Source organism: Apodemus sylvaticus, chromosome 16 (assembly GCF_947179515.1).
Source record: "Apodemus sylvaticus chromosome 16, mApoSyl1.1, whole genome shotgun sequence".
Lineage (NCBI taxonomy): Eukaryota > Metazoa > Chordata > Mammalia > Rodentia > Muridae > Apodemus > Apodemus sylvaticus.
In genome coordinates this window covers 8,157,678-8,182,069 of record NC_067487.1, presented here as the reverse complement: position 1 = coordinate 8,182,069, position 24,392 = coordinate 8,157,678, and the positions used below count along the sequence as shown (strand labels likewise).

The 24,392-nt window shown below is 49.6% G+C and overlaps 1 protein-coding gene across 1 annotated transcript in view; it reads right to left on the bottom strand.

The window, feature by feature from the left end:
• Nucleotides 1-2,132: 2,132 nt before the first annotated feature.
• Nucleotides 2,133-24,392, bottom strand: part of Srd5a1 (steroid 5 alpha-reductase 1) — a 40,743-nt gene continuing 18,483 nt past the window's right edge. Inside the window, exons 3-5 of the mRNA XM_052159956.1 lie at nucleotides 23,679-23,780; nucleotides 14,832-14,982; nucleotides 2,133-3,858 (exon numbers count right to left, since the gene is read on the bottom strand). Of these exons, the coding sequence (XP_052015916.1) occupies nucleotides 3,792-3,858; nucleotides 14,832-14,982; nucleotides 23,679-23,780 (320 nt within the window). The 3' untranslated portion in view covers nucleotides 2,133-3,791. The remainder of the gene's footprint in view (nucleotides 3,859-14,831; nucleotides 14,983-23,678; nucleotides 23,781-24,392) is intronic.

Sequence of the window (24,392 nt, the reverse complement as noted above, 5' to 3'; positions counted from 1 at the left end):
AATTTGAAAGGTGGCTTGTAAGAGAATAATAGTGAGAGTGAACTTTTTGCTTGATGTTTATAATTATTGTATCAATTTTGAAGAAGAGGACCTTATAAGTTAGTCTTTTTCTCAGATGAATGCTTTTCAAAATCATCACTGACAATGAACCAGAAACTTACCCTCACCTAATGTCTGTGTCACCCTCCAAGCAGAGCCATTGCTCATTGAAACAGTTGATGAATGACTCCATGGATAGACCATTTAATACACACACCATTTCTTTTCTTTCTCTTTTGTTTTTCTACATTCTTTGTTTACATTCCAAATTATTTCCCCTTTCCCGGTTCCCCCCTCCCCATAAGTCCCATAAGACCTCTTCCCTCTGCCCATCCCCCACTTCCCCCCCAACACCATTTCTTATATGAATGTAACCTGTTCCCTATGGACTGAGAATTATGTCAGTTACTCAAGTCAAATAGCTTTGACCATAGCAGGAAATCTGTATCCAAATAATCGTGCCTACAATTCATTCCTCAGAGCAGCAGAACTCAGAAATCCACCTGCCTCTGCCTCCCAAATGCTGGGATTAAAGGCGTGCGCCATCACTGCCAGGCTCCAAAAGTTGTTCTTATTTTTGGGTTTGTACCACAGTAAGAGCCAAGATTTTAAGCTCTACTAGAAACAAAACAAACAAACAAACAAGAAGATGTCTTTAATCCCAGCACTTGCAAGGCAGAGACAGAGGTAGAGGCAGGCAAATTTCTGAGTTTGAAGTCAGCCTGTTCTGAATTCCAGGACAGCCAGGGCTACACAGAGAAACCCTGTCTCAAAAAACCAAAATAAACAAAGAAACAAAAACTTTATTTATGTTCGTTTAATAATATGTCCATCATTTTTATGATTGATATATATATGTATATATATAGTGTTGAATATATATATGTATACACACACACACACACATATATATATATAGTGTTGCATATAATAAAAAAAGTTTTAGCCAATTCACCATGCTTCTGGAGCACTGGCTGCTCGTCTGGAGCACCAGCATTCGATTCCCCAGCATCAACATGGTGGCTCACAACATCTACAACTCCAGACCCCAGGATCTGATAGCCTTCTGTCTCTATAGGTACTGCACGTATGTGATATACAAATACACATGCAGGCAAAACTTGTATATTCACATTTTCTTAAAACAAAAAAAAAAAAGGTAATTTCCAGTGTCAATGAAGGTGTATTCTAACCACCCATGTTCCAGTGTCAGTGAAGGTGTATTCTAACCACCCATGTTCCAGTGTCAGTGAAGGTGTATTCTAACCACCCATGTTCTAGTGTCAGTGAAGGTGTATTCTAACCACCCATATTCCCCACACCTGCTGTAGAATCCTTTCTTGTTCCCTTTATGTATTAAGTAGGTCTGGAAAAAAATCTCAAATTAAGCAAATTATAAATATACTTATACTTATTATAAGTAACTTTGGTTGCATGCACATGCCACGGTAGGCATGGTGAGGAAGGGACAGCCTTGGAGCTGATGCCCTGCTTTCATCTCTATGTGGTACTGAACTCAGCCGGCTGCGTCTGCGCAGCAAATGCATTTACTGGTTGTGCCATCTTGCTTGCCCAAGAAGTAAATGATTTGTTAAAAGGGGAACTAAGGTAGAAAAGACATCAGTAACCACACAAGGAAATAAAGGAATACTCAAAAGCCATTCCTGCCCAATCACATGGGAATCCATGTTCTTGCTGACATAAGCAGCAAATGACAACAATGTAACAATCTCAACGGCAGTGTAACAGCTTCGGATGCTGCCCCGATGGAAATGTGAGGGTGGTGTTGGGACAAGCTGGACGGCATGACATTATTTAGTAGTGTAGCTTGACGTGGCGAGGCCAGAAACAGCCATAGCTTCATTTTATTCCAGTTAAAAACCTATTGTGACGGGTTTTCATTTGAATACCTAACAGCCTTAATTAAAACCATAAAGGAGTTGTTTGACTATGCATCGTCACCTAGGGTATTAAAGGGCTTTCACTACCCAACACTGGGGAAGAGGTGAGCACGATTCAGCTCCAGGGCTGAACTTGACACAGGTGATAGTCTTAACCAGTCATGAAGACAAACAATACAACTAGACTTATAATTGTAGTTTTATTAATTTCTTCAATAATCATGGTTCACACAAGGCAGAGTTTTAGGGAGTGAAGTAGAGTATAGTGTTGGGGCAGGATTCCCCTAATCCCTCACTTAGCAGGGGGAGCAAACACAAGCCTGTGGGCAGCTTGGTCCTTCATAAACAAAGAGGCATCACAGGGCAAATGTGTGATGTGGTTTAGTGACAAAGCATCTGCCTAGCAGCCTGGAGTCCTGGGTTCCAACTTTAGCACCATGTCCTCCAAAGGAGGTCAAGTCCCCAGGGTCTCGGCTGAGTACCTCCTCCCACGCAAACCTTTCAGAACGCAACAGGCAGGCCTCGCTGAAGTTTTGAGAGGGGAACTACACTATTTGAGAGGAGAGCTTTAGGCTTTCAAACAGTTCCTTGGTCAGAAAAAGGAAGGGCAAAGGATTTGACGGGGAGTTCCCCTTTAAACATTGCTCTTTGTTAAAATGAAGTTTCCTGGGTCAAGTCTAGACAGTCCGCGAACTCGAGGCGCAGAGAATAGTTTCTGTCTGTGAGTCAAAGAGCTGAGGAAGGAAGGCCTGCTGGGAAGGCCCGCTCGAAAGAGCACAGGGAAGGTGGGAGTGGGCACACGGAGGTAACAGTGGGCATACGGAAGTGGGGGCGGGAGCAGCAGGTGGTGGGCACTGTGCAGGCTGCGAACCGTGCCTGCAGGTCTTCCTGCAGCATCTTTACGGGAATCAGAGCACACAGTCCTATCTGTTCTGTTCCCTTTAATTCTGGAACCTGATGGCAAAGGGTGAGTGGTAAACGCAGCCGCTGCCCCAGGGCAGTGCTCATCCGTCCAGTGGGGATGGGTCTGCACTAGTGGCCCTCAGACCACTCAGAGCCACCGTGGGGTTAGTATCCCGGTGATCATCTTTCTCCCAACCAAGCTGGTCCTTGTGTGGGCGGCATCTTTTATTACTGCGGTCAATTCCTAGGATTGTTAGCTGGTTGTTACGTTTTTTTTTTTTCCCAAAGAGAGTCTCCCTACACATCCCAGCTAGTCTGGAGCTTTCCATCTTCATGGGCCATGATTGGTCCGTGGGGTGCGTTCAAAAAATATGAAATTCTGTTTTGACATTTTGTTTTATAATATTAAGAAAGAGATTAAAACAAAAAGGACCTCAATGAATTCTAGCGCAAAGGAAGAGCAAAAAATGGGCTAGTGAAGGGGTGCACTGCAGTCTCACCTCTGGGGGACAGAGCACTGCAGAGAGACACTTCTCTTACCAGTGTTGGGGGTCAAAGGGGTCTGCAGTTAAGGCTGCCCCGGGCCACACTCCCACACCTCCAGGCCTCTGCAGCAAGGGCGGAGCAGGCAGAACACATATCCGCTAAGGAGGTGGGTGACTGCAGCTGACTGGGGTGGGATCCTTGCAGGGCTGTAAGGGGTGCTGATACCACAAGCCAGGGGCGCTGTAATGACTCAGTGCCCCCTGCTTCTGACCTACCAGACAGGATAGCCCCCTAACTGCATGTGGTAGATTAGTTTATGATTGGCTTTGTCCTTAACCAGGGGACAACAACCCTCTATTGTCCTTCCCGAGAACCATGGAGCTGCAGGAGAATTAAGGAAAATAATTCATCTGTGAGTACTCAGAGCAAAGACCCCAGGAAGACAGCAGCACTGACGGCACTCTAAAGCACGAACGGAATTAGTATTTTTCTTGATTTGGGGTAATCTTCAAACTTCTCGTGGTACCACCTAAAGTGAGAGAGAAAAGGTTTAAAGACCTGTACATCTTGCGATTTAAGCATTTGTGAAGATGGCGGCAAAGCTATCTTTGCAAGAAATAAGGGTTTCCAGTTTTACAGTTTTAAAATGTGTGTTTGTGTGTGTGCTTGTGTGTGGCAAGTGTGTGGAGGTCAGAAGACAACTTTCTGAGACTTGATTCTTTTCCCACTGTATAGGTACAGGCACTGAACTCAGATCCTCAGACTTGATAGGAAATGCCTTAGGCTACTGAGACATCTTGTCAGCTCTAAGTTTTTTTGTTTTGTTTTTTTCTTTTTAACAATAGGGACATTTAAGTGTAGTTTTGTTCATATTTGAACAATTTCAAGTAACTGAAGTGTGTTCTCAGAAGTGGCCTGGGTAAATTCATATTTCTTTTTGGAACGAGAGTTATTGATGTGTCCTAAAAATTGTAGTGGGTTGGTCGGATGTTGCTTGTCTTCTAAAGCTAAACACCGGCTTAGCTTTAAGATGTGGTTGCATACCCCCACCCCCGCCCCACCCCCACCCCGCCAGCGATCCCCACATACACCAAGTGATGCTTTGTGAACTTTGCTCCCCAATGTAACTGGTCAATAAAAGGCTAGAGCTTGTAAGGGAGAAAGGTGGGACTTAAGGACGGAGGGAGGGGGTCACAGGTAGAGGGAGAGAAGGGAGAAAGAAGGTAGAAGTGGAGGAGGACCCCGTGAAAGGAGATGGACCATGAGCACGTGACCAGGAGAATCAGCAAGCAACACGGGGTTTCATAGCTGGGGAGCAGGTTAGTACAGCTCTGAACCTGCCCAGTCTAGGCGGACGGATTGTAAATAAAATACCTGGATGCTTGCCATTTATACATGGGCTAACTAGGATTATAAATTCATTCAACAACAACAACTACTACTACTACAATTGGTAGTGTCTGCAATTCAGCTCTTCACTCCAAACAAATGATATTTTTAGTTTCGATATAATTACATCGACGTAGGCGGCCAGCTGGGGAGGCTGACAAGGCAACAGGTGGAGTAAGGACCGGAACGAGGGAGCCGCAGCCACTTGAGAGGCTGGGCTGGAGGTGGCCCGAGCCCGGGAGCTGGAGGACAGACAGCAAGGAAGTCTGAAGCCTCATCTGCGGGAAATCACGTTTTCTTTCATAAGATTCAGAAATGACGCGTTAAAAGAAGCTTCCATAGGCATGGAAGATGCTAAGCAGAGTGGCGATTATAAAGGAAATGATTATTTGTCAGTGTTGCAGAAACAAGAGACAAGGAGTGGGAAGGGAAGAAGAAGACGACTGCTTGCCGTCTTTAGGTCGATCCAGCTGCAGCCCACAAACACGGAAATGAGAACCTACTGGGTGGCCACCACAGTCTCTCTCATGTGGTGCCTAGGCAATAGGAAGAAATGACAAGATGTTGTGGATAGCCCTGGGCTTGTATTTTGATGCTAAATCCACTCCTCAGAGGAGCTGCAGATTGAGGAGTTGCCTTGTGAACGAACCTTCTCCCCAATTTCAAATAAAGGCTTGAGCCAATGGTTGGGCAGGAGGAAGGGGGAGGAGCTGAGGGTTTGGGGGAGGAGAAAGGATCAATAGAAAAGGGGAGGAGCTACAGGGGATCCAGAGGAAGGAGAGGGAGTTAGCAGGGATTGGTGGAGAGGCGAGAGAGAGAGAGAGAGAGAGAGAGAGAGAGAGAGAGAGAGAGAGAGAGAGAGAGAGAGAGAGAGAGAGAGAGAGAGAGAGAGACAGAGAGAGAGGAGGGTGGGAGAGAGAGAGAGAAGCTCGTGGCCTGGAGACACCGCAAGTTAAATGGGATAATATAGATGGAATAGAGTAGTGTAGTGGGAGATCTGCCCAATCTAGGCTTATAGCTTGTATTCTTAACTGATTCAGTTGGGATTTCTTTTACACGGTAATTGGGTTGGAAACAAAGTAGCAACAAGAAGCTGGTCAGGGCCCCTGCATCCCCTGACTACCTCTTTGGCATGAAACCCAGTGATGGGAGGCTTTCCCAGAGGTTATGGATGGCTGCCAGTGCAAACAAGGGACCCATTTCACAATGTGACCGCGGACACTCACAGGGGCTGAAGTACCCACAGGCCTGCCAGGGGCTCAGCTGCTTCGAGCAGAATGCCCTGGGGGACACCTGAAAGGGCGCCTAGGGTGTGGATAAAGGAGGCTGGTCCTCCTAGAAGCTGCCTTCTGGAAATGACCCAGAAGGCCAAGGGCAGAACAACCAGGAAAGCACAAGTCAGCAAAGACGGTGCACGCTGGTCCTGTGACCTGGCACACGGCTGTACACCTCTGGCCACTATGAAGTGGAAGGCCATTCACCTCAAGGTGTTGTCAGATTGATTGAAAAAAATCATTAGTTAGCCAGGGATGAGATATGCTGATTGCACATTAAAGTTAGCCTTTTTACATAAATTACTGAAATCACAAGTCCACCTCAAAATATCGTATCCTTTTGTTTGTTTGTTTGTTTTTTCATGACAGGGTTTCTCTGTGTAGCCCTGGTTATTCTGGAACTCACTCTGCAGACCAGACTGGCCTCGAACTCAGAGGTCTGCCTGCCTCTGCCTCCCAAGTGCTGGGATTAAAGGCGTGTACCAACCACTGACTGTCTAAAATGTCGTATTTTAAGATCTCCATGTTTAGCTGGGTGGTGGTGGCAGTGGTGGTGCACAACTTTGATCCTAGCACTTGGGAGGCAGAGGCAGGCAGATTTTTGAGTTTGAGGCCACCCTGGTCTACAGAGTGAGTTCCAGGACAGCCAGGGCTATACAGAAAAACCCTGTTTTAAAAAAAATCTCCATGTTTGCATATATGTATAGATGACTTTTTTAAAGCTGTAATTGTTTTCTCTTGTTTCCCATCCCTCGAACTAAAGCTGTCACCTACTTGACCAAGAGCAGCCAGGCCTGGCTTCTAATTTTCAGTGGTCTTTATGCGCGGACTGAGCGCATGGCCCAACATTCCTCCTCGGGAAAGCTAGCTGCATACCTGCATCCTGTATAGTTTATGCCAATCAGTCTTTAAATTGTTTTCCAGTCAGCTATTGTGTGTATGGCTTCCAAATATACCTATGCTCCTAGCCTCTCCACAGCTTTGTACAGAGTACGCATTAGCTGTTAGCTTTCTGTCTAAGCTCCGCCCCACAGTTACCAGGCAACAGCCCAACTCACTACAAAGGGGGCTGCTTGCCCCCTCCTCGCTCTTGCTCTCCTGCTCTGAGGTCCTCCTCTGAGGCTTGTTATCTTTATGTCCCAAGGGCTGGAGTAACACTGGACTCCTCAGACCGTGTTTCTGAGTCTCGGGCTGGAGAGTCGGTGGGAATACCCGGCATTCCGAAACACATTCTGTTGACGTGCTTTTCTAAATCACTACTGCAAAAAATCCCATCCCTGTATCCTGAGGACGCACTGAGGCGGTTTTTAAAGGGCCACTGAACTTGATAAACAGGTAGCTTTACAGTAGTTTAATCTCTTTCTCAAATTTCAGTGTTTTGTCTAGGGCTGGTCTTCAGGTGCAAGCGTTTACCATTAACAAACAGGAGCGTGTCTGTATCTGCTCTGCCAAACTATGGAGAGCCGTGTCACGTGACCTGCAACCCACTCAATGCTGTACTAATTAAGTATGGCTGCTCAGACTTCTGGAGCAAGCAGCGTCCCCTTAAAGTCCTTTAAGTTTCATCCTCGACAGAGTACCCTGAGTACCGTATTAGCTGTTAGCCTTCAGTCTAAGCTCCGCCCCACAGTTACCTGGCAACAGCCAGGTAAGCCCGACTTACTACAAAGGGGCTGCTTGCCCCTCCTCGCTCTTGCTCACTTCCTCTCTGGCTTTCTCCTGATCTTGCATTCCCTCCCTCCCCATTCCCTTCCCCCCCTCCACGTGCTCATGACCAGCCTCTTCTCCTCTACGTCTCTACTCTCTCCCCTCTCTCTGCCTCTACCCTCTTATCTCCCCCCACCCATGCCCTAAATAAACTCTATTCTACGCTATACTGTCTCTGTGGCTGGTTCCTTAGGAGGAAGGGATGCCTCAGCATGGGCCCGCCGAGGCACCCCCTTCCCCCATACCTGATTACACCTTCATAGAACGCATCCTCCCTCTCTTTATCTTTTTATAAACACAACATTAGCAAGCTACAACAGCTAATGTCCTAGGGCTCTGTTGTCAGTGCGAGCATTTATAAACTGAAATTCCAGTGATGTTTCTACAGTTTCACCGCCAGGCAGACCAGTTCTGCTGCACTGCAATGAATACACAGCTAGGACTGTCTCTTTCAGGTGTTTCCTTATCCATAACTTATCTGATGGTTATATATATATGTGCCAGCCCAGAATGTGTTCAGAAATATTGGCCTTGCAAGCTAAGGACAATGTAATTATTCCCTTGGGGGTGGGGAGCAAGATGCTGTTATGTTACCTTGGCTCGTCTGGAATTAGAAATCCCCCTGCCTCAGCCTCTCAAGGAGCCTGTCTTCTAAGAGGTTTTAGACTCCTTATTCTTATGGGGTAAATGATCCCATAGCTTTAGAGTCCATTGTGAGTTATCAGGGCGCTCTGTCGAGGTCCATTAGGAAAGTGATTTGCTCCTAGTCAAAGGAATGGCATCTACCTCTGGCCGTGGGCGGGGCCTAGCGTTCTGATGTCCTCCAGTGAGTACAGCAGGGCGTACTACAGACTCCTTCAGTAAAAGTTCATCCAGTTGGCGCTGTTAGTCACCCTGCCAAGGGACCCTCCGTAAGTCACATTTAACATCATGTCACGGTAAAGAGACAGGAGGAACAATTGCTCCTTGAGACAGCGCTTTCCCTCGAGAACCCTGTCCTCAGTGCTTTTGCCATCCACAGGCAGTCTGCCCACTTTTCTGGGTTTAAAAGTGTGACTTCTTTTTTCTTCTTTACTTTCTCTTAGACATCGAGCCTAAGCCTATTTTCCTGGGCATTGTCTTATCTTAGTTTGGGCTTTATTGCTGTGAAGAGATGCCAGGACCACAGCAACCTTATAAAGGAAAACATCACTGGGGCTGGCTTGCGGTTCAGAGGTTTAGTCTATTATTGTCACGGCCACACATCCTGATAGGGCCACTCCCCATAGACCTGTGGGGCCATCTTGACTTAAACCACCCCTTTTAGAATCACAGCCACTTAGGGGTCTGGACCCCTGGCTTCAGAGGAGTCCCTGGCTCCTTTCTCCTTTTACCAACTGTGCCATCGATGTGAAGATCAATCAGTCAGAGGTCCTCCCCTACTGTGGCTTCACTTGAAGCATGGGAGAGATGTTCCCTCAGCGTTGACTGGAGCTCACTGGCTGGGGTCCCCCAGAACAAAAGAATGGGCAATTTCCCATGCCTCCTAGTCCCTGGGACCTACTTGACCTTTTATCCTTCTGATTACATTAGTGTAACTCCATATACGGTTACTGAACAACCAGATCAACAGACCAGTCTGGTACTCTTAGTTATTGTATAATATTTAAATAAAACTTCGTAAAAAAAAAAACATTTAAATAAATGTTGATTCTTTGAGCCAGCCCTTACAGTTGTTATGAATTGTTAGGACCCCATTGATTTAAGCAGAGTTCATCATGTTGAACTCCGACCTTCTGCCGCATCCCTTATCTTAGGGCTGTTATGAAACAAAGTGTCTTCCACGTCATTGTTTATCATCAAAAAAAGTAGTGACAGGAACTCAATCAGGCCATGAACCTGGAGGCAGGAGCTGATGCAGAGGCCATGCAAGGCCTGGCTTTCCTGTTTGCTTCTCACGGCTTGCACAGCTCGCTTTCTCATGGAATCCAGGACCACCAGGCCAGGGATGGCACCACCCACAACGGGCTGGGCCTTCCCTTACTGATTGGTCACTGATTGAGAACATGCCTTTCAGGCTTGCCTATGGAAGTATTTTCTCAGCTGAGGTTCTCTCAGATGACCTTCGCTTATATCGAGTTAGCATAAAAGTTTTTAGCACGGTCGTAAAACTTCCTCAGACCCCTGTAGCATGCTTCCGTTTCCAGGTTTCTTTCTCATTCTGGAAAGACATCCAGCCATCTTGTGATAACAGCGAGAACATGGGGACAGTCGGCCAGCCTAGCTGTATGATCTTTGGTTAGGGTTCCGCAGCTCAGACCATGGCCGTTGTTTGGCGAGGAAGATAGTGCCGTGCGACAGGACAGTGATACACAGTAAGATAATACGACCCGTGCACACTGTGGTTCATAAACTCCTACGTAAACCTTACAGAAAATGCAAGGCGGTGTAGGTGATCTAAACAGCCGTGGCTTTAGTTCTGAATGAGCGTGAGTAGCAGATACACAAAAGGCATGTCAGGAAGATGGAACCCGGTGATTCACACTGAACAGAATGCTGTTGGTACTCTGGACTCCGCCTCACAGCAACATCCATCCAGCAACAGCTAGGTATGCTCCTCCCACAGTTACCTGGCAACAGCCAGGTAGAACTGGCCCACTATAAAGGGGCTGCTTGCCCCCCTCCTCCCTCTCTTACTCTTTTACTCTTGCCTTTCTCTCCTGCCTCTTGCCCCCTTGCTCCCATTCCCCCCTCCTCCCATTCCCTTCCCCCTCTCTCCACGTGGTCATGGCTGGCCTCTACTTCTCTACTTTCTCCTTCTCTCTGCCTTTCTCTGCCTCTACTACTCTTAATTCCCTTCCCCATGCTCTAAATAAACTCTATTCTATGCCATACTGTTGTGTGGCTGGTCCCTCAGGGGGAAGGGATGCCTTGGCATGGACCCGATGAGGTACCCCCTTCCCCCACACCTCACCACACCTCCATAGAACACATTCCTATACCTCTTTATCTTTTTATAATCACAACAAATTCTACTGAACCCTGCACAACTCGTTGCACCTGGAGCACCTGCCCTCCTTGTAAGGGATATGAATTTGTCCCAGTTACGTCCACCATCTTTTGGCTCATTCAATGGGAACAAGAATTGACAGGTCTTTAAGTTTCATGTGTCATAACGAGTTGATCAAGGAGAAGCAAGTGGACAAATGTGCCATTATCCAACCCCAAAAATTCTGGTTCGATTTGGGGTCATTGACTGTTTGCAAGCCCACAACACCTTCTGTGGTCTTTAGACTCCTCTAATGAGAGGCTGTTCTCCCACTATCTCCTGCAAGGGAACCGTCCCAGGGGACATTGGGGCCATGCCTCAGGGCTTTTCATTTGTCTAACTTGGCCCAGAGTTTGAGAAGGCAGCCAAGTAGTGACCTTGGAGGATTCTTAGACGTTTTCCCATCTAACGTGAACCGGAGGAGCAGAGATAGGGAAAACCTCGGGTCAGAGCTGGCATTTGCCAACTCGAATTCCCTAGTCCACCCAAACAGGGATGTCTAGTGTGTTGTGTGTCGGCAGGGAGCAGTCACTACAGTCTAGTCTGTCGCCAGGGGAGATCAAAGACAACAAAGGGATCTCCCACCTTACCCATGGCTCAGTGCCTCATCACCCCACCCCTCGTTTAGTTTTCTTCTGTAGTAAACTACACCAGCTCTGAGATAAGCCAGGAGCCACATCTGCTGAGTCTACTCGGGGTAGTTGCTAACTCGATGCAGCCTCATTCACCTGTGTTCACAGAGCTAGCCGGAGTCAGAGTCAGGGAGGGGGCGGGAGGCGCCCCTCATTAGCCCCTCGTGCATGGTGGGGGACGGGAGCCAGGGAGCCAAGATTTAGCTCCATTTTTATCCCCAGGCTCCTTGTGCACAGGGACCATGGCCTCTAGTGGCTGCTGTCTTGTCCAGGCCTACTGCTGTTCTTTACCTCTGCAGGATTCGATAGGAAAACCAAACGGTGGCTCGTCCCTGATTGGATGAATGAGCAATCAATCATACTTCTGAAACTGGATGGGGGCGGGGAAGACTGAACACGAGGTGGCCAAGTCCACTGTAAAACTGTTATCTTTAACGGAACAGGGACCAAAAAAGTCCCACTTGGCATTTGAATATGAAGCATACAGAAATGGGAAATAAATAATTCAGTTTTCCACAGGAAATCCCTACTAGTGAAAATCGCAAGGCATTCTTGGTGTTGAGGGGAGTGGGGTGGGGATGGGGGGAAATCAGGGTCTCTTCTTTGGATTCTCAATCTTATCAACAGAAAATTAAACAATGGCGTAAGAAGGGGGTGGGAAAACAGTTTTTCTAGAGTTTGAGAGAAAACAAGACAGGCAAGCAGTCATTTTGGTAGCTGCTTCAGGGCTGGGGAGGATCCAGAGGAGAGAGAGACCAGCATGCTTAGCGGTGGAAGGCAGGTAGCGCGGGCTGCACGGTGTGCAGGAAGCCCCGTGACAGAAGGCAGGAGAAAGCCTGACAGAGAGCAAGGTGGCTGCGGTGGTTTGAAAGAAAATGGCTCCCAGAGGCCCACGGGGAGCCGCACTATTAGGAGGTGTGGCCTTGTTGGAAGAAGCGTGTCACTGGGGGCCAGGGTGGGGGTGGGTGGGGGGGAGGGGGGGAGGTCTTCTATGCTCCGGCTATGCCCAGTGTGACACACAATTTCCTTCTACTGTCTGCGGATCGCGATGCAGAACTAGCTCCTTCTCCACCATCATGTCTGCCTGCGTGCCGCCATGCTTCCTGCCATGCTAATAGACTGAACCTCAGAAACTGTAAGCCAGCCCCAATTAAATGTTTCTTCTTTTATAAGAGCTGCCTTGGTCATGGTGTCTTTTCATAGCAGTGAAACCCAATATAGGATATTAAAAGAAAAACGTGATAGATTCTAGCCCTGTTTAAACCTAAACACCCAGCAGGAAAGGACAGCTCAGGGGGACTAGCATACTTTTCTAAGGGGTTAAAGGGATTATATTCTTTGGACATTGGACTTAATTTAACATTGCAGCATCTATGTGAAGCGAAAAGAGACTGTTCACTATTGTTTTAACCTAATAATCAAATGGTGGCTAAAACTCTCGGTTTCTGTGTCTCTGTCTCTGTGACTCAGTATCTGTGTGTGTCTCTCTCTCTGGGAGGCCCCTTTCACTTTGATCTTGGCCACTAAAGTGGCCACTAGCGGTCTTCTCTCAGTCTTTCCAGCCCTTGGCTTCTACAGATGGTCTTGCAGAGAGCCCAAGATGCACTGCCTGCTCAATTTTTACCGAAGCCACCTGGAACAGCCCCAGAAGACCACCTAAGAGTTCTTTTTTTAAGACCCACGCCCCTGTCGTCACCAAATGTTGGGTTTTATAAAAAGATAAGGGGAGAGGGGATATGTTTGGTGGATGTGTAGTCTGGTGTGGGAGAAGGGTGTGCCTCCGCGGGCCCAAGTAGAGGCATCCCCACCCCCGCCCCGCCCCGAGGGCCCAGCCACATTAAGGTATAGTATAGAATAGAGTTTATTCTGGGCATGGGGAGGGGATCTGAGAGGTTAGTAGACACAGAGAAGACAGAGAGAGAGAGAGAGAGAGAGAGAGAGAGAGAGAGAGAGAGAGAGAGAGAGGAATAAAGAAGTAGAGGCAGGCCATGAGCACATGGAGAGAGGAGGGGGAGGGGAATAGGGAGGGAGGAGGAGGGGACAAGAGGACAGCGAGAGCAGGAAGGTAAGAGAGAGGAGGGGGCAAGCAGCCCCACTTATAGTGAGTCAAGCACACCTGGCTGTTGTTGGGGAAACTATGAGGCGGAGCTTAGACCAAATGCTAATATCTGCAGACTCCTCCCCTTTTTAGCATGAAGCAGCTACAGTGGTCGCTGCCCTATTTCTGGACAACAATCGGTGTTCTTCTCTGAGATGGGGGATGCAGGGAAACCAGAGAAGTCTAAGTAGACCAGGAAAGCGAATGCATTCTTCCCGTGATGTCGGCTGCTTCCCAGAATACACTGCGAGGTCAAACAGCAAGAAGGCACGGGGACAGGTCTCTGAACTATCACTAGGACCAGAAAGCAGGTAACAGACTCCCAGCCTAGGCTTCTCCCATCCCCCACTGTGCTTCAGAGAATGTCATTTGATACTGTGACTCCTTTTCATAGCCTTCCTCGCATGTACTTGCGATGTTTCTTTATACCTCAGAGGCTTATGTATCTGACTGCTTAGTCACCAGGAAGTGGAGCTGACAAAGGATTAGGGGGCGGGGCCTTGTTAGAGGAAGTGTCAAAAGACCCTGCCAAGTCCGGACCAAATCTCTGTCTCTCCCTGGCAATAGCCAGGTATGCCCCGCCCCATAGACCTGGCCCACTATAAAAGGGGCTGTTTGCCCCTTCTCTCTCTCTCTCTCTCTCTCTCTCTCTCTCTCTCTCTCTCTCTCTCTCTCTCTCTTCCATCCTACTCTCACCTCTCTGCCCCTTGGGCTCTCCTCCCCTCCCCCCCTCTCCACGTGGTCATGGCCGGCCTCCACTCCACTTCTCTCTTTCTCTCTGCCCCTGTAACTCCCATCCTCTACCCTGAATAAACTCTATTCTATACCATGCCTGTGTGCGTGTGGTCCCTCAGGGGGAAGAGGTGCTTGGGCAAGGGCCCACCTGGGCACCCCCTCACCCCACACCGCCATGCCACATTTCTCTAACCCCCCAATCCTCTCCTTAAGCCCCCTTCATTGATGCATTTGCCTTTCACCCCCGTCTCTGTCTCTGCCTACTGATCGGGATATAGTTCTCAACTACCTCTCCAGCCTCATGCCTGCGGCCGTGCTCCCCACAACTTTAACATTGTATACACATTCCCAGTTAAATGCTTACATTCCTAAGTGTCACCTTGGTCATGGTGTCTGTAACAGAACAGTGGCTCTGTAACAGAACCCCCATTCCTGGTTCTCTGATTGACTTCTGTCCTTCCCAGCTTCACACCAAGCTTCCAGCAAGAGGGATCAAAATTTTACCCCCAAAGCTGCAGGTCCAGCTCCTGGGCTCTTGGCGTTCATGAAGCAGGATTTGCAATTCGAGTTAATGTTAGCGTTCTGAAAGTGTAGATGTCTAAGAACGAGCTAAGCGTGCAGAGATGCGGTAGGACTTACTGATGATGCTGCTTGGCTCTGGTCAACAGCGCACTCAGGGTGAACAGCGCGAACACCACGCCCTGGAGGGACCAGCTGGCCAGCGCAAAGCCACACCATTCCACCAGCTCCCCAAAGTAGTTGGCTGCAGATACGTATTCAAACAGGCCTCCTAGATGAAAGGAGAGAAGAGACATGTCACTATAAAGGGCACCTAGCGGGATTCTGGGAATTATCGGCAGAACATAAATTCCATAGTGGGGAAAAAGCTCCTGGCAGAGTGCAGACTGAAAGGTTCTATGAGGTGGAATCACATGATGGGGGACAAGGGACTTAGGACAGTAGGGGCCTTTATTGGGGGAGGGGAGTCTGCAAAATTTTACCACCTACACAAAGAATACAGGAGAGGAGTGGTTGGTTTTCTGTGAACTCCCCTGGTTCTGAGCCAGCCAACTATTGGTGGGGGGAGTGGCAGCTCAGGTGTTAAATCGTGGGGAGGGGAGTGCAGGAAGAAGGAAACAGGAAACAGGAAGGCTTGGCACAGAGGCTGTCAGAAGAGACATGGGCAGTGGCCATAAGCTGTTCCGTGTGTCAGAGCAGAAGGAGGCAGAGGTCAGACAAAGACAGGAGGATTAGATCGTAGCTGGGGGTCAGGTTGAGAAACCAGGGTTGCTAAGACAGAAAGCCACCCAAGTGGGGTAGCCGTTGTCCTCTGTCTGTGGGATTTGTAACCGGACCCTTTCTGTAGTAAATTTTAGCAGCAGATTTGGGAAAGCGGCGTACATTAGGAGAGGTGGCGGTTTCTGGAGAAGGGAGTCAGGTCGAGGAGACTGACAGGAGGGTTTATATGGAGGAGAACCTGAGAGGCAGAGTGAGAGGAAGCCCTGAGAGAAGGAAACTTGGATGTGAGGACCTCTTCAATGTGTAAGCTAAGGATATTACCCTCTGGCCACCAGCAGCCACGTAACACCTCGGCCAGGCTTGCTTTAGCAGAAAGATTCTGAAGAGACAAGAAGTGTCTAAGACAGAGGGTTGCTGGGCCATGTCTTCAAGGAGGGACGGGAGTCTTCCCAATAGAAAAGGAAGATGTGTCCCCCCAACCAACAGCTGTTTGGCCAGAGGACAGAAGCCGCTTCGCCGCCCCCCTTAGGGGAGGACCCACGGTTCTGTCTGGGGGAACTCTCCATAGGCACCGTAGTTTTGAGGTGTCTGTGTGTAGGATGACTAGAAAAGAAGCTTCTGGAAAAGGGAGGGAAACTCAAAGCTCAGGCAAGGCCCAGTCAGCTGTCAGAGAGTGCGCCAGGGGGGATGAAGTCTGGGCGTTGGAGGCAGGGAGAGGAAGAAGCAGAGGTGTGCAGCAGTGAGAAGGAGAGACGGTCAAGGCAGGAAAAACCCGCGGTACCTAAGGCATATTTGCAGGAAAGACCTAGAGAGGCTAGAGAGGAGCGGGTAAGAATCACAACTCATTTACACACTGAGGTTTGAAATATGGGTAGGAGCGGAGGGCAGGAGAGAAACTTGAGAGCTTCCCGTTTGGCCTGTGGTTGGCCACTGCTAGGTGCAACTCAGGAGTAGTGAGTTAAAGAATGTCAATCAAAAAACAGCTCTCTCGGGTCAAGCGGTCGGCCATTACTGCATACTGGGAAGTCCCTGGGCAGGGCAGCCATGAAGTCTAGAGACACAGGGTAAGTTACTTCTAGGATCCGAAGTACTGTAGTTACTGGAATTGTCTCAGCTCAGCCAAAATGGAGTTTACAGAATTAGGTGGCCCTTGTTAACCGTCATCCATTGAGATGGACGCCTTGCTACAAGTCCTTGAACCACAACTTCGGAAGGGGCAGCATCCCTGTATCCGCGCCTGTCTACTTCTCTGTCACGTCTATAGTTAGAGAGATGACACACTCAGCCACGGGGAGTGCAGAATGATAGCCAACCAGGAGCTGGCTTTGCTAAGGGCTGATATGGGGCTGACCACCAACAGTGAGGAGAGAGCTCACGTACAGACTTCAAAACACACAGGCCAGGCCTGGCTCTGCAACGGGTGCTCGGTAAACTCCCATTCCCCATCCATGTACATCAGGAAGACCTAAGTAAATTTAAGGAGGGACATCACAGTGTTGTGATCATAAAAAGAGAAAGCGGCTAGAGAATATGTTCTACGGCGGTGTGGGGGCAGGGGGTGCCTCAGTGGGCCCATGCTGCAGCATCCCTTCCCAGAGGGACCAGCCACACAATGGTATAGTATAGAATAGTTTATTCAGGGCGTGGAGAAGGGAGTTAAGGGGGTAGTAGAGGCAGAGAGGGGCAGAGAGAGGGAGAGAGTAGAGAAGCAGAGGCCGGCCATGACCACGTGGAGAGAGGGGGGAGGGGAGGAGAGCCCAAGAGGGGGCGACAGAGAAGCAGAGACTTAGGAGAATAAGAGATGCAAGAGAAAGAGGAGGGGCCGAGCAGCCTCTTTTATAATAGGCCAGGCCTACCTGGCTGTTGCCAGGTAACTGTGGGGCGGGCATACCTGACTGTTGCCAGGTAACTGCGGGGTGGAGCTTAGACAGAATCCTAACACACAGCGTTCAGGGCTAGGAGAGAAAGGGCAGGGTATAGAGACCCCATAGAGGGAGAGCAAAACGGCCAGCACGTGAAAGCAACCGAGGCAGGCGGGGCGAACGCGGGCTGGACGCTTTGTAACTGTGGTGAGCGAGGAGAAGTCCGGGTGTGCTCTGCTCTAGGTTCCCACCCGCAGCTCCACGGAGAGGCTGCCGTGTGTGGAACTTGTTTTAAAGAGGTGTCACCTCCCAAGTCAGAAAGCCACTGCCAGAAACCACAGATCACCACCGGCTCTGGTCTGCACCCAAGCACACGAGCGCCCTGCGGGGAGCCGAGGTGACACAAGAGGAGTACTTCTCAGAAGAGGAGGAGTGTTGTAATGGCGAAGGTGGGTCAGATGCCCCGGGCTGGCTCAGGAGAGGAGCGAGCGTACTGGGCTCACCTTTCCGAGATGAGCCGTATTAGCAGAGGAGGCGTAGTACCAGTGGAGAGATGGGGGGAGGCGGACCACGACCGGGATTGGAGAAACAGCTGCCACGATTAGCATAACGGAGGCCTGAAGGAAAGCCTTCCAAACCCCAAACGCGGTGGGAATCTCTGACTCTTATAGATTTTCAGGGGCGGTGAGCAAGTTCCACACCATCTGGTTTAGCCAAGTCTAGACGCAAGGTTCGCAAGGTACTGGGTAGGACTATACATTTATCTTGCAGTACGCAAGCACAGCACAACGGGACTTCTTAACTCTTTGTCCAAGGTGTGGGGAGCCTAGGAAGCCCTCTGAGTCTGAGTGCATGTGTGTGTTGTCACGGACATGGTCAAGTCAACGACTTGGGTCTCGGTCCTATGGGGGCTGCAACACCTTCCCTGGCTGAGGCTCAGAGCCTTTCTCTGGTCCATCTGTGGTCACTGACAGTGTGTGTAGAAAATGTCTACCATAGCCTTCTCCCCACAGATATTTACAGCCTGGACTGCTCCCTTATGAAAGACTCCTGTCAAGACCAGCTAAACCCCCCTCCAGGATCCAGTTGTACCTCACACACCCCACCTCTAAATCGTGTCTGTGCGATGCCCCCAGCTCTCAGTTCAACCTGATGTTGTAAACACGATGAGCTTAACCATCAGCTAGTCCAGCCCCTAGATCTTCTGTGTGACTATCTGGGCCTGTGTTTTCTTTATTCATTCCCTCACTGCCCCAGTCAGGTCCAAGTCTGTGGAGCTGGGCAAAGACACAGCACTGAGGGAATGGGGAGGGGGAGGGGGAAGGGGAGGGGAGGGAGAAAGCAAAGAGGGTCTGTGACCTAACATACAGTTAAAGGAAATGGTTTCAAATTCTACTGGTTTGATTGGTGTGTGTGTGTGCCTGCATGTGTATGTGTGCCTGCATGTATGTGTATGCGTGTATTTGTGCCTGCATGCGTGTGTGTATATGTGTCTGCATGTGTGTATGTGTGTCTGCATGTGTGTATATGTGTGCATGCATGTGTATGTGTGCCTGCATGTATGTGTATGCATGTATTTGTGCCTGCACGCGTGTGTGTATGTGTCTGCGTGTGTGTATGTGTGTCTGCATGTGTGTATATGTGTGCCTGCATGTGTATGTGTGCCTGCATGTATGTGTATGTGGGTATTTGCGCCTGCATGTATATGTCTGCATGCGTGTGTATGTGTGTCTGCATGTGTGTATGTGTGTCTGCATGTGTGTATATGTGTGCCTGCATGTGTATGTGTGCCTGCATGTGTGCCTGCATGTGTGTGTATGTGTGCCTGTATGTGTATGTGTGTGTGTATGTGTGCCTGTATGTGTATGTGTGTGTATGTGTGCCTGCATGTATATGTGTGAATGTGTGCCTGCATGTGTATGTGTGTGTATGTGTGTGCACACACACATGCATGCATGCAGACACACATCTCAGCTTCTGTTTTTAGAATTCCTGTCTGTGTGCACCTGTGGTCCTAGTCCAGTGGGTTGTGGGGATCATTAGTTGCTTTAGACGCTTCTTGGGATAATACTATCTCACTCGACGCCATGGAGAAGAAATGGCAGAGTGCCACAGGATACATGAGACCCTCCGTGAAAACCAAAGTGTCTTAGAGATGTGACACAAGACTTAGGGCATAGCTAGTGTCTAGGGGAGAGGCTAGAGCCTGGGGGTAGGGACTGGTATGCAAACGAGGTCTAGAGTCTGGGCATGCTGCCAGAGGCAGCTAAGGGTGCTTGATGACCTAAGTTCAACCCTCAGAGCCCACAGGTTGGATGGGAAGAACTGAATCTGTGAGTTGTCCTCTGACCTCCACACGTGTGCTGTGGCGTGTGTCTGCCCTGCACGAACACATGCCCGCATGACAATGACGATGATGAAAAATGAAAAAAAAAAAGAGTCTGATTCCTTGAACTGGGCACCTCTGCAGCCTTGCTTCAAATGCCACAATACCCCAACCTGGGACTGAGGCTGCAGCAGGACCCTAAGGGCTCTTTCTCTTTGGTGTCCAGTGTGGAGAGGTGACTTTCTGGGGAAAACTTGTGGGGGTGGGGGCAGGGGCTGGTGTGCCCATGGCTGACTGAAATCCCAGACACTCTGTTAGGTGCTGTCCCTTTAATTCACAGGCAGCGTGAGGGTGCATATAACAAGACAGTGTGTGACGAGTGTGTATAATGTGTCACCCATGAGTGCACTGCCTAGGACATTAATATACGCTGATTCTATGAAGCTTAAGAGTGGGTCACGTGGCCCAGTCCCTTGCCTCTTAAGCACAAAGACTTGATTTCAATCCCCGCCCACAAGGAGCACATGCTTGTAATCTCAGATCTGGGGAGATGGAGGCAGGCAGGTCCCCAGGGCCTCCTAACCAGCCGATCAAGCTTTTATCTGCTGTTTAAAATATATTAATTGAACAAATTGAAGCAGTGGATTGTCGCTGTCACCTGTAGCCCACAGTGCTTGCCCTTTGTGCAAGTTGCATGGGTCTCTGTATCTGCAAGTGTGGACACACTAGGATCCTATCTCCACATCTACCCCCGATTCTGCCACCAACCTGCCAGACAACCTCCAGACTTGGCCTTGGCCAGTGATACCACTGTAACTGTCAGCTCTGGTAAATGACTCTGCAGGGCGTGACTCCGTCACTGAGCACACACCTAGTGTGGGAGAAAATGGCTGTGCTGAGGGTCGAGTTCAAAGAGCCTCTTGGAATCCAGAGCGTGAGGCGAGGGGTCCAGTTCAAGACTCAGGGCTGTCACACCTCATCCCTGGTGCCCTGGGTCTTCAAAAACCCCGACAGAGTGCATGCAAGGAATGCTGGGGCAAAAAAAAAAAAAAAAAAGAAAAAGAAAAAGAAAAAGAAAAAACCCTGTGTTTCCTCCTCGGTGGTCTCCTCACAGATCTGAGCAGCCACCCAGCAGCAGACTGACAGGGCAGCCATGGCTTTCTGCCAGTTTGCCGTGGTGCATGCTGAGCTTCTCTGAATGGTAGGCACGAGGCTGGGCTTCCCCACCAACTCTCTCTTGACTTTAGTTTTTGGGGGCCCCCGGGGGTCACCCTGCTTTGTGCAGGGATCGTGGAACAGAGTCCCTCGGACTTGATTTCACTCTTTTCACTTCCATCTCTTCTGTCCTTCGGTGGGAGCTGCTGGCTGTTCTGTTGTCTCTGGTGTTCCTGGCGTTCCTCTTCACTCAGATTAGAAACAATCTGTAGAAGAGATGGCCTGCCTGGCCCTTCCTGCGTGCCCGTGGCATCTCCTGTTTTCCGGGAGATGTTAGCCTTTGCATCTCTCTGCTCAGCTTGTCCTAGGGGCTGTGGAGGCCTCTGGGGATGTGCTGAGGCAGGCAAGGGGGTGGCTGGTCCTCACTGCGGGATGAGGGCTGCTCTGCCTGTTACAGGTGGTTCTCTGCCAGCCTCCGGGCAATGGGCACTGATGCTGCAGCCTCTTCGTTTCTGTCCCCAAAGACAAGCCGCCCTGGGATGTCAGCTGCAGCTTCCTCTGCTCCCTGGCAGCCATTCCTCTTCAGACAGGTTTTGCTGCTGTTTCCTCAACAGAGTGTCTGCGAAGGTCTCCTCGCTTTCTCTTTCTTGATCTTCAGGTTTTAATATGTTGGGTTAGGACATAAGTCTGCAACTGGCATCAAGAAATGAGAGAAGTTGGGCGTGATGGCACACGCCTTGGATGCCAGTCCTTGGGAAGTGGAGGCAGGAGCATCTCTGTGAGCTTGGGAGTAGCCTGATCTACACAACAAGTTCTAAGCCAGCCCTAATATGGTGAGAATTTTGAATGAAAAAGAAACTTGAAGGAAAAGGGATGCACATCTGGATGGCATCTCTGCCATGACAGGGACAGGCTGCTGTCTAGGGAGTGCCTCTGGGCTTTCGTGTGGCACTGCTGGCTAGGCAGGACCTCCCCTAGGATCCTGCTGTCTCTGGACCTTACGAGCATCAGTGACTATGAAGTGTCCCCCATAGACTCATGTATCTGAACACTCAGTCCCTAGTTCCTGGCACCATTTGGGTGAGCTTATAAAACTTTTAGGAGAAAGTGGTTGTTAAGGTAGGCAGACCTCCAGAGTATTTCTAGCCCACTCCTGATTTCACCTTGGCTTCCTGATCCCCGGGGTGAGGCGTTCCAGCTGTGACATTCTGCTGTGCTTCCCAGTACCCTCCCAACTGTAGGCCAAAACAAGTCCTTCCTCGTCAAGATACTCTCTGATCAGTGATGAGTGGTTGTAGTGATGAAAGAGGTGTGCCAAGTCTCTTAGATGTGGTGTTTCTTGAACCTGTCACTTCCGTGGCTGGGGTACTTCCTTCTGTCTGTCCCCTGCATGCGTCTCCCATGTCTGGAATCAGGTGCTTATCATGCAGATGTGGATGGGAGGCAGGAGGCAGTGCCCAGGCACTCTCCTTTGAAGAACCACACTGGACTCAGCTGTGGAGCTCACAAGCGCTCACAACCCCAGCGACCCTCTCCCATCCCTCAGCTCCCGTTCCCGTTCCCCCACCACGCCCAAGTTGTGTTGCTGTCTCCCTTAAAGCAAAACCTTCGCACACAGAGGAGGGCATGAAACGGAGAAATTACCCGCCATGCTTAGGTGGCTCAGGAATCTCCTGAGCGTTAGGGTTGACAGGGTACCTCTCACACTAGAAAGGTAATAAATAGTCACTGCAGGGGAGGAGAGACTCTGACCCGTCAAGCTGCCAAGCGGGCAAGTCAGGCAGGGTACTCCAGCAATGTGGCTTTTGTGAGTCACTACCCGGGCTGGGTGGGCTGTGGGGGCCCTGAGTCACCCCTGCTCCTGTAAGCCACAGCAACCAACCCACCTGCTCACTACTGTAGACTGGAGGAGGGTGGTCCTCCATCAGCCGTCAGTGCCCTGCCGAGACACACACACACACACACACACATACACACACACACACACACACACACACATGACTGGAATTTCTGGGCTGGCTCTGCTGCTTTCTGGCTCTTGGGAGTTGGCAGCAATTTGAAATTTGGCGTGGTTTATTCTATTTTGGTAGGGGAAGCATATCTTATTTTTTGTTATTAATCAACCTCTAGTGATTTCTCTTTCAATGTTTTAGGTTCACCCACCAAACTCTCCTGGTTTACCCATCAGTGACACCCTCCACTATAAAACCTGCCTCTATCCAGTTCTCCAGGTCAGCGGAACTCTTATACATGGTGCTCTAGTTCCTCGTGGGACCCACAACTTTTGAATGTCCCTTCCTCCGGGCAGTGATACTGCACTGAGGGCTCTACAGATGTGGTGAAGACAGGGGCCTCTGGGGCTTTACGAGTAGGTCAGGGGATGCACTACACCTAGATCACAGGGAACATAACCCACAGCTCCGAGCTTCTCAGGTGGACCAAAGGCCATGGATTTGGGCTATAAGTGTACAGAAGGGGGTACCAGTCATACAGGGTCACACCGTATCCTCTAAACTCCGCCACACATGCAGATGCTATTGGCACATGACTGCTTTTCCGGGCAATACAATTAATGTATTTTTAAAGTTTTTTCTAAACAAACAAAAAAATCTCATCCAATATTTTATATAGTTTTTTAAGAGGGAGATTTGATAAATGAAGCCATTCTGTCACAGTGCTGGACAGGAAGTATCAGAGTGGCCTGTAAGTCCTCCTTATCCAGCCTCCAAACAATGACAGCCTTCACCTCTTAAACATCTTCCCGGAAGTCAGACCTAACTGTGGTTCACCATAAAAACTTTCAGTCGGTTGTAAACGCTGTGCTGTGAGTTCTGAGCTGAGAAAAGAAGGCAGGTGGGCAGCGTGCAAAGCAACTTTGTAGAAAGGTTTCCCCTCCGTACTCACCCCTGGGTATTTTGTATCCAGTTTCCCCTGGTTTTCTCAGATTCCTCAGGATGTGGTCTGAGTGGATATTTATCACCATGCCTACTAACCACAGGGCAAAGCCTGAAGAATAAACAAGATGATTATAGTTAATAACTGGCAGGACGTAAGAAAGCCATGCTCAGCTGAACAGCACACCGCGATCCTTTGTGTCGGCGTCAGCCTGAGTGTGAGCCGAGGCTGGCGGCAACAGCACATGCACCAGTGTGAGCGGGGGCAGTGGCTGTTTCCTTGAGCATGCTTCTGGGCATTCATCCTACCCAAAACACTCTGACCTAATTCGTGGTCCTGATCTGTGTTTTTACTATGACAGGAACAGAAAACAGGACCTATGACCTGGACAGGGGAACTAGCTCTGCACGTATGACCTGGGCAGGGGAAATGGCCTGCACGTATGACCTGGACAGGGGAAATGGCCTGCACGTATGACCTGGGCAGGGGAAATGGCCTGCACGTATGACCTGGACAGGGGAACTAGCTCTGGACAGGGGAAATGACCTGCACGTATGACCCGGACAGGGGAAGGAGCCTGCACGTATATTTATCTTCCTTTTCCTCAGGAAAACTGCATGAGGGAATGCTCAAAGTCTTCCCTCCACGTGAGGAGAGGCACATACTCCCTGGCCGCACACCTTACCCCTGGGGTCCTAGGATCGTGACTCTGCTCCTCCTCTT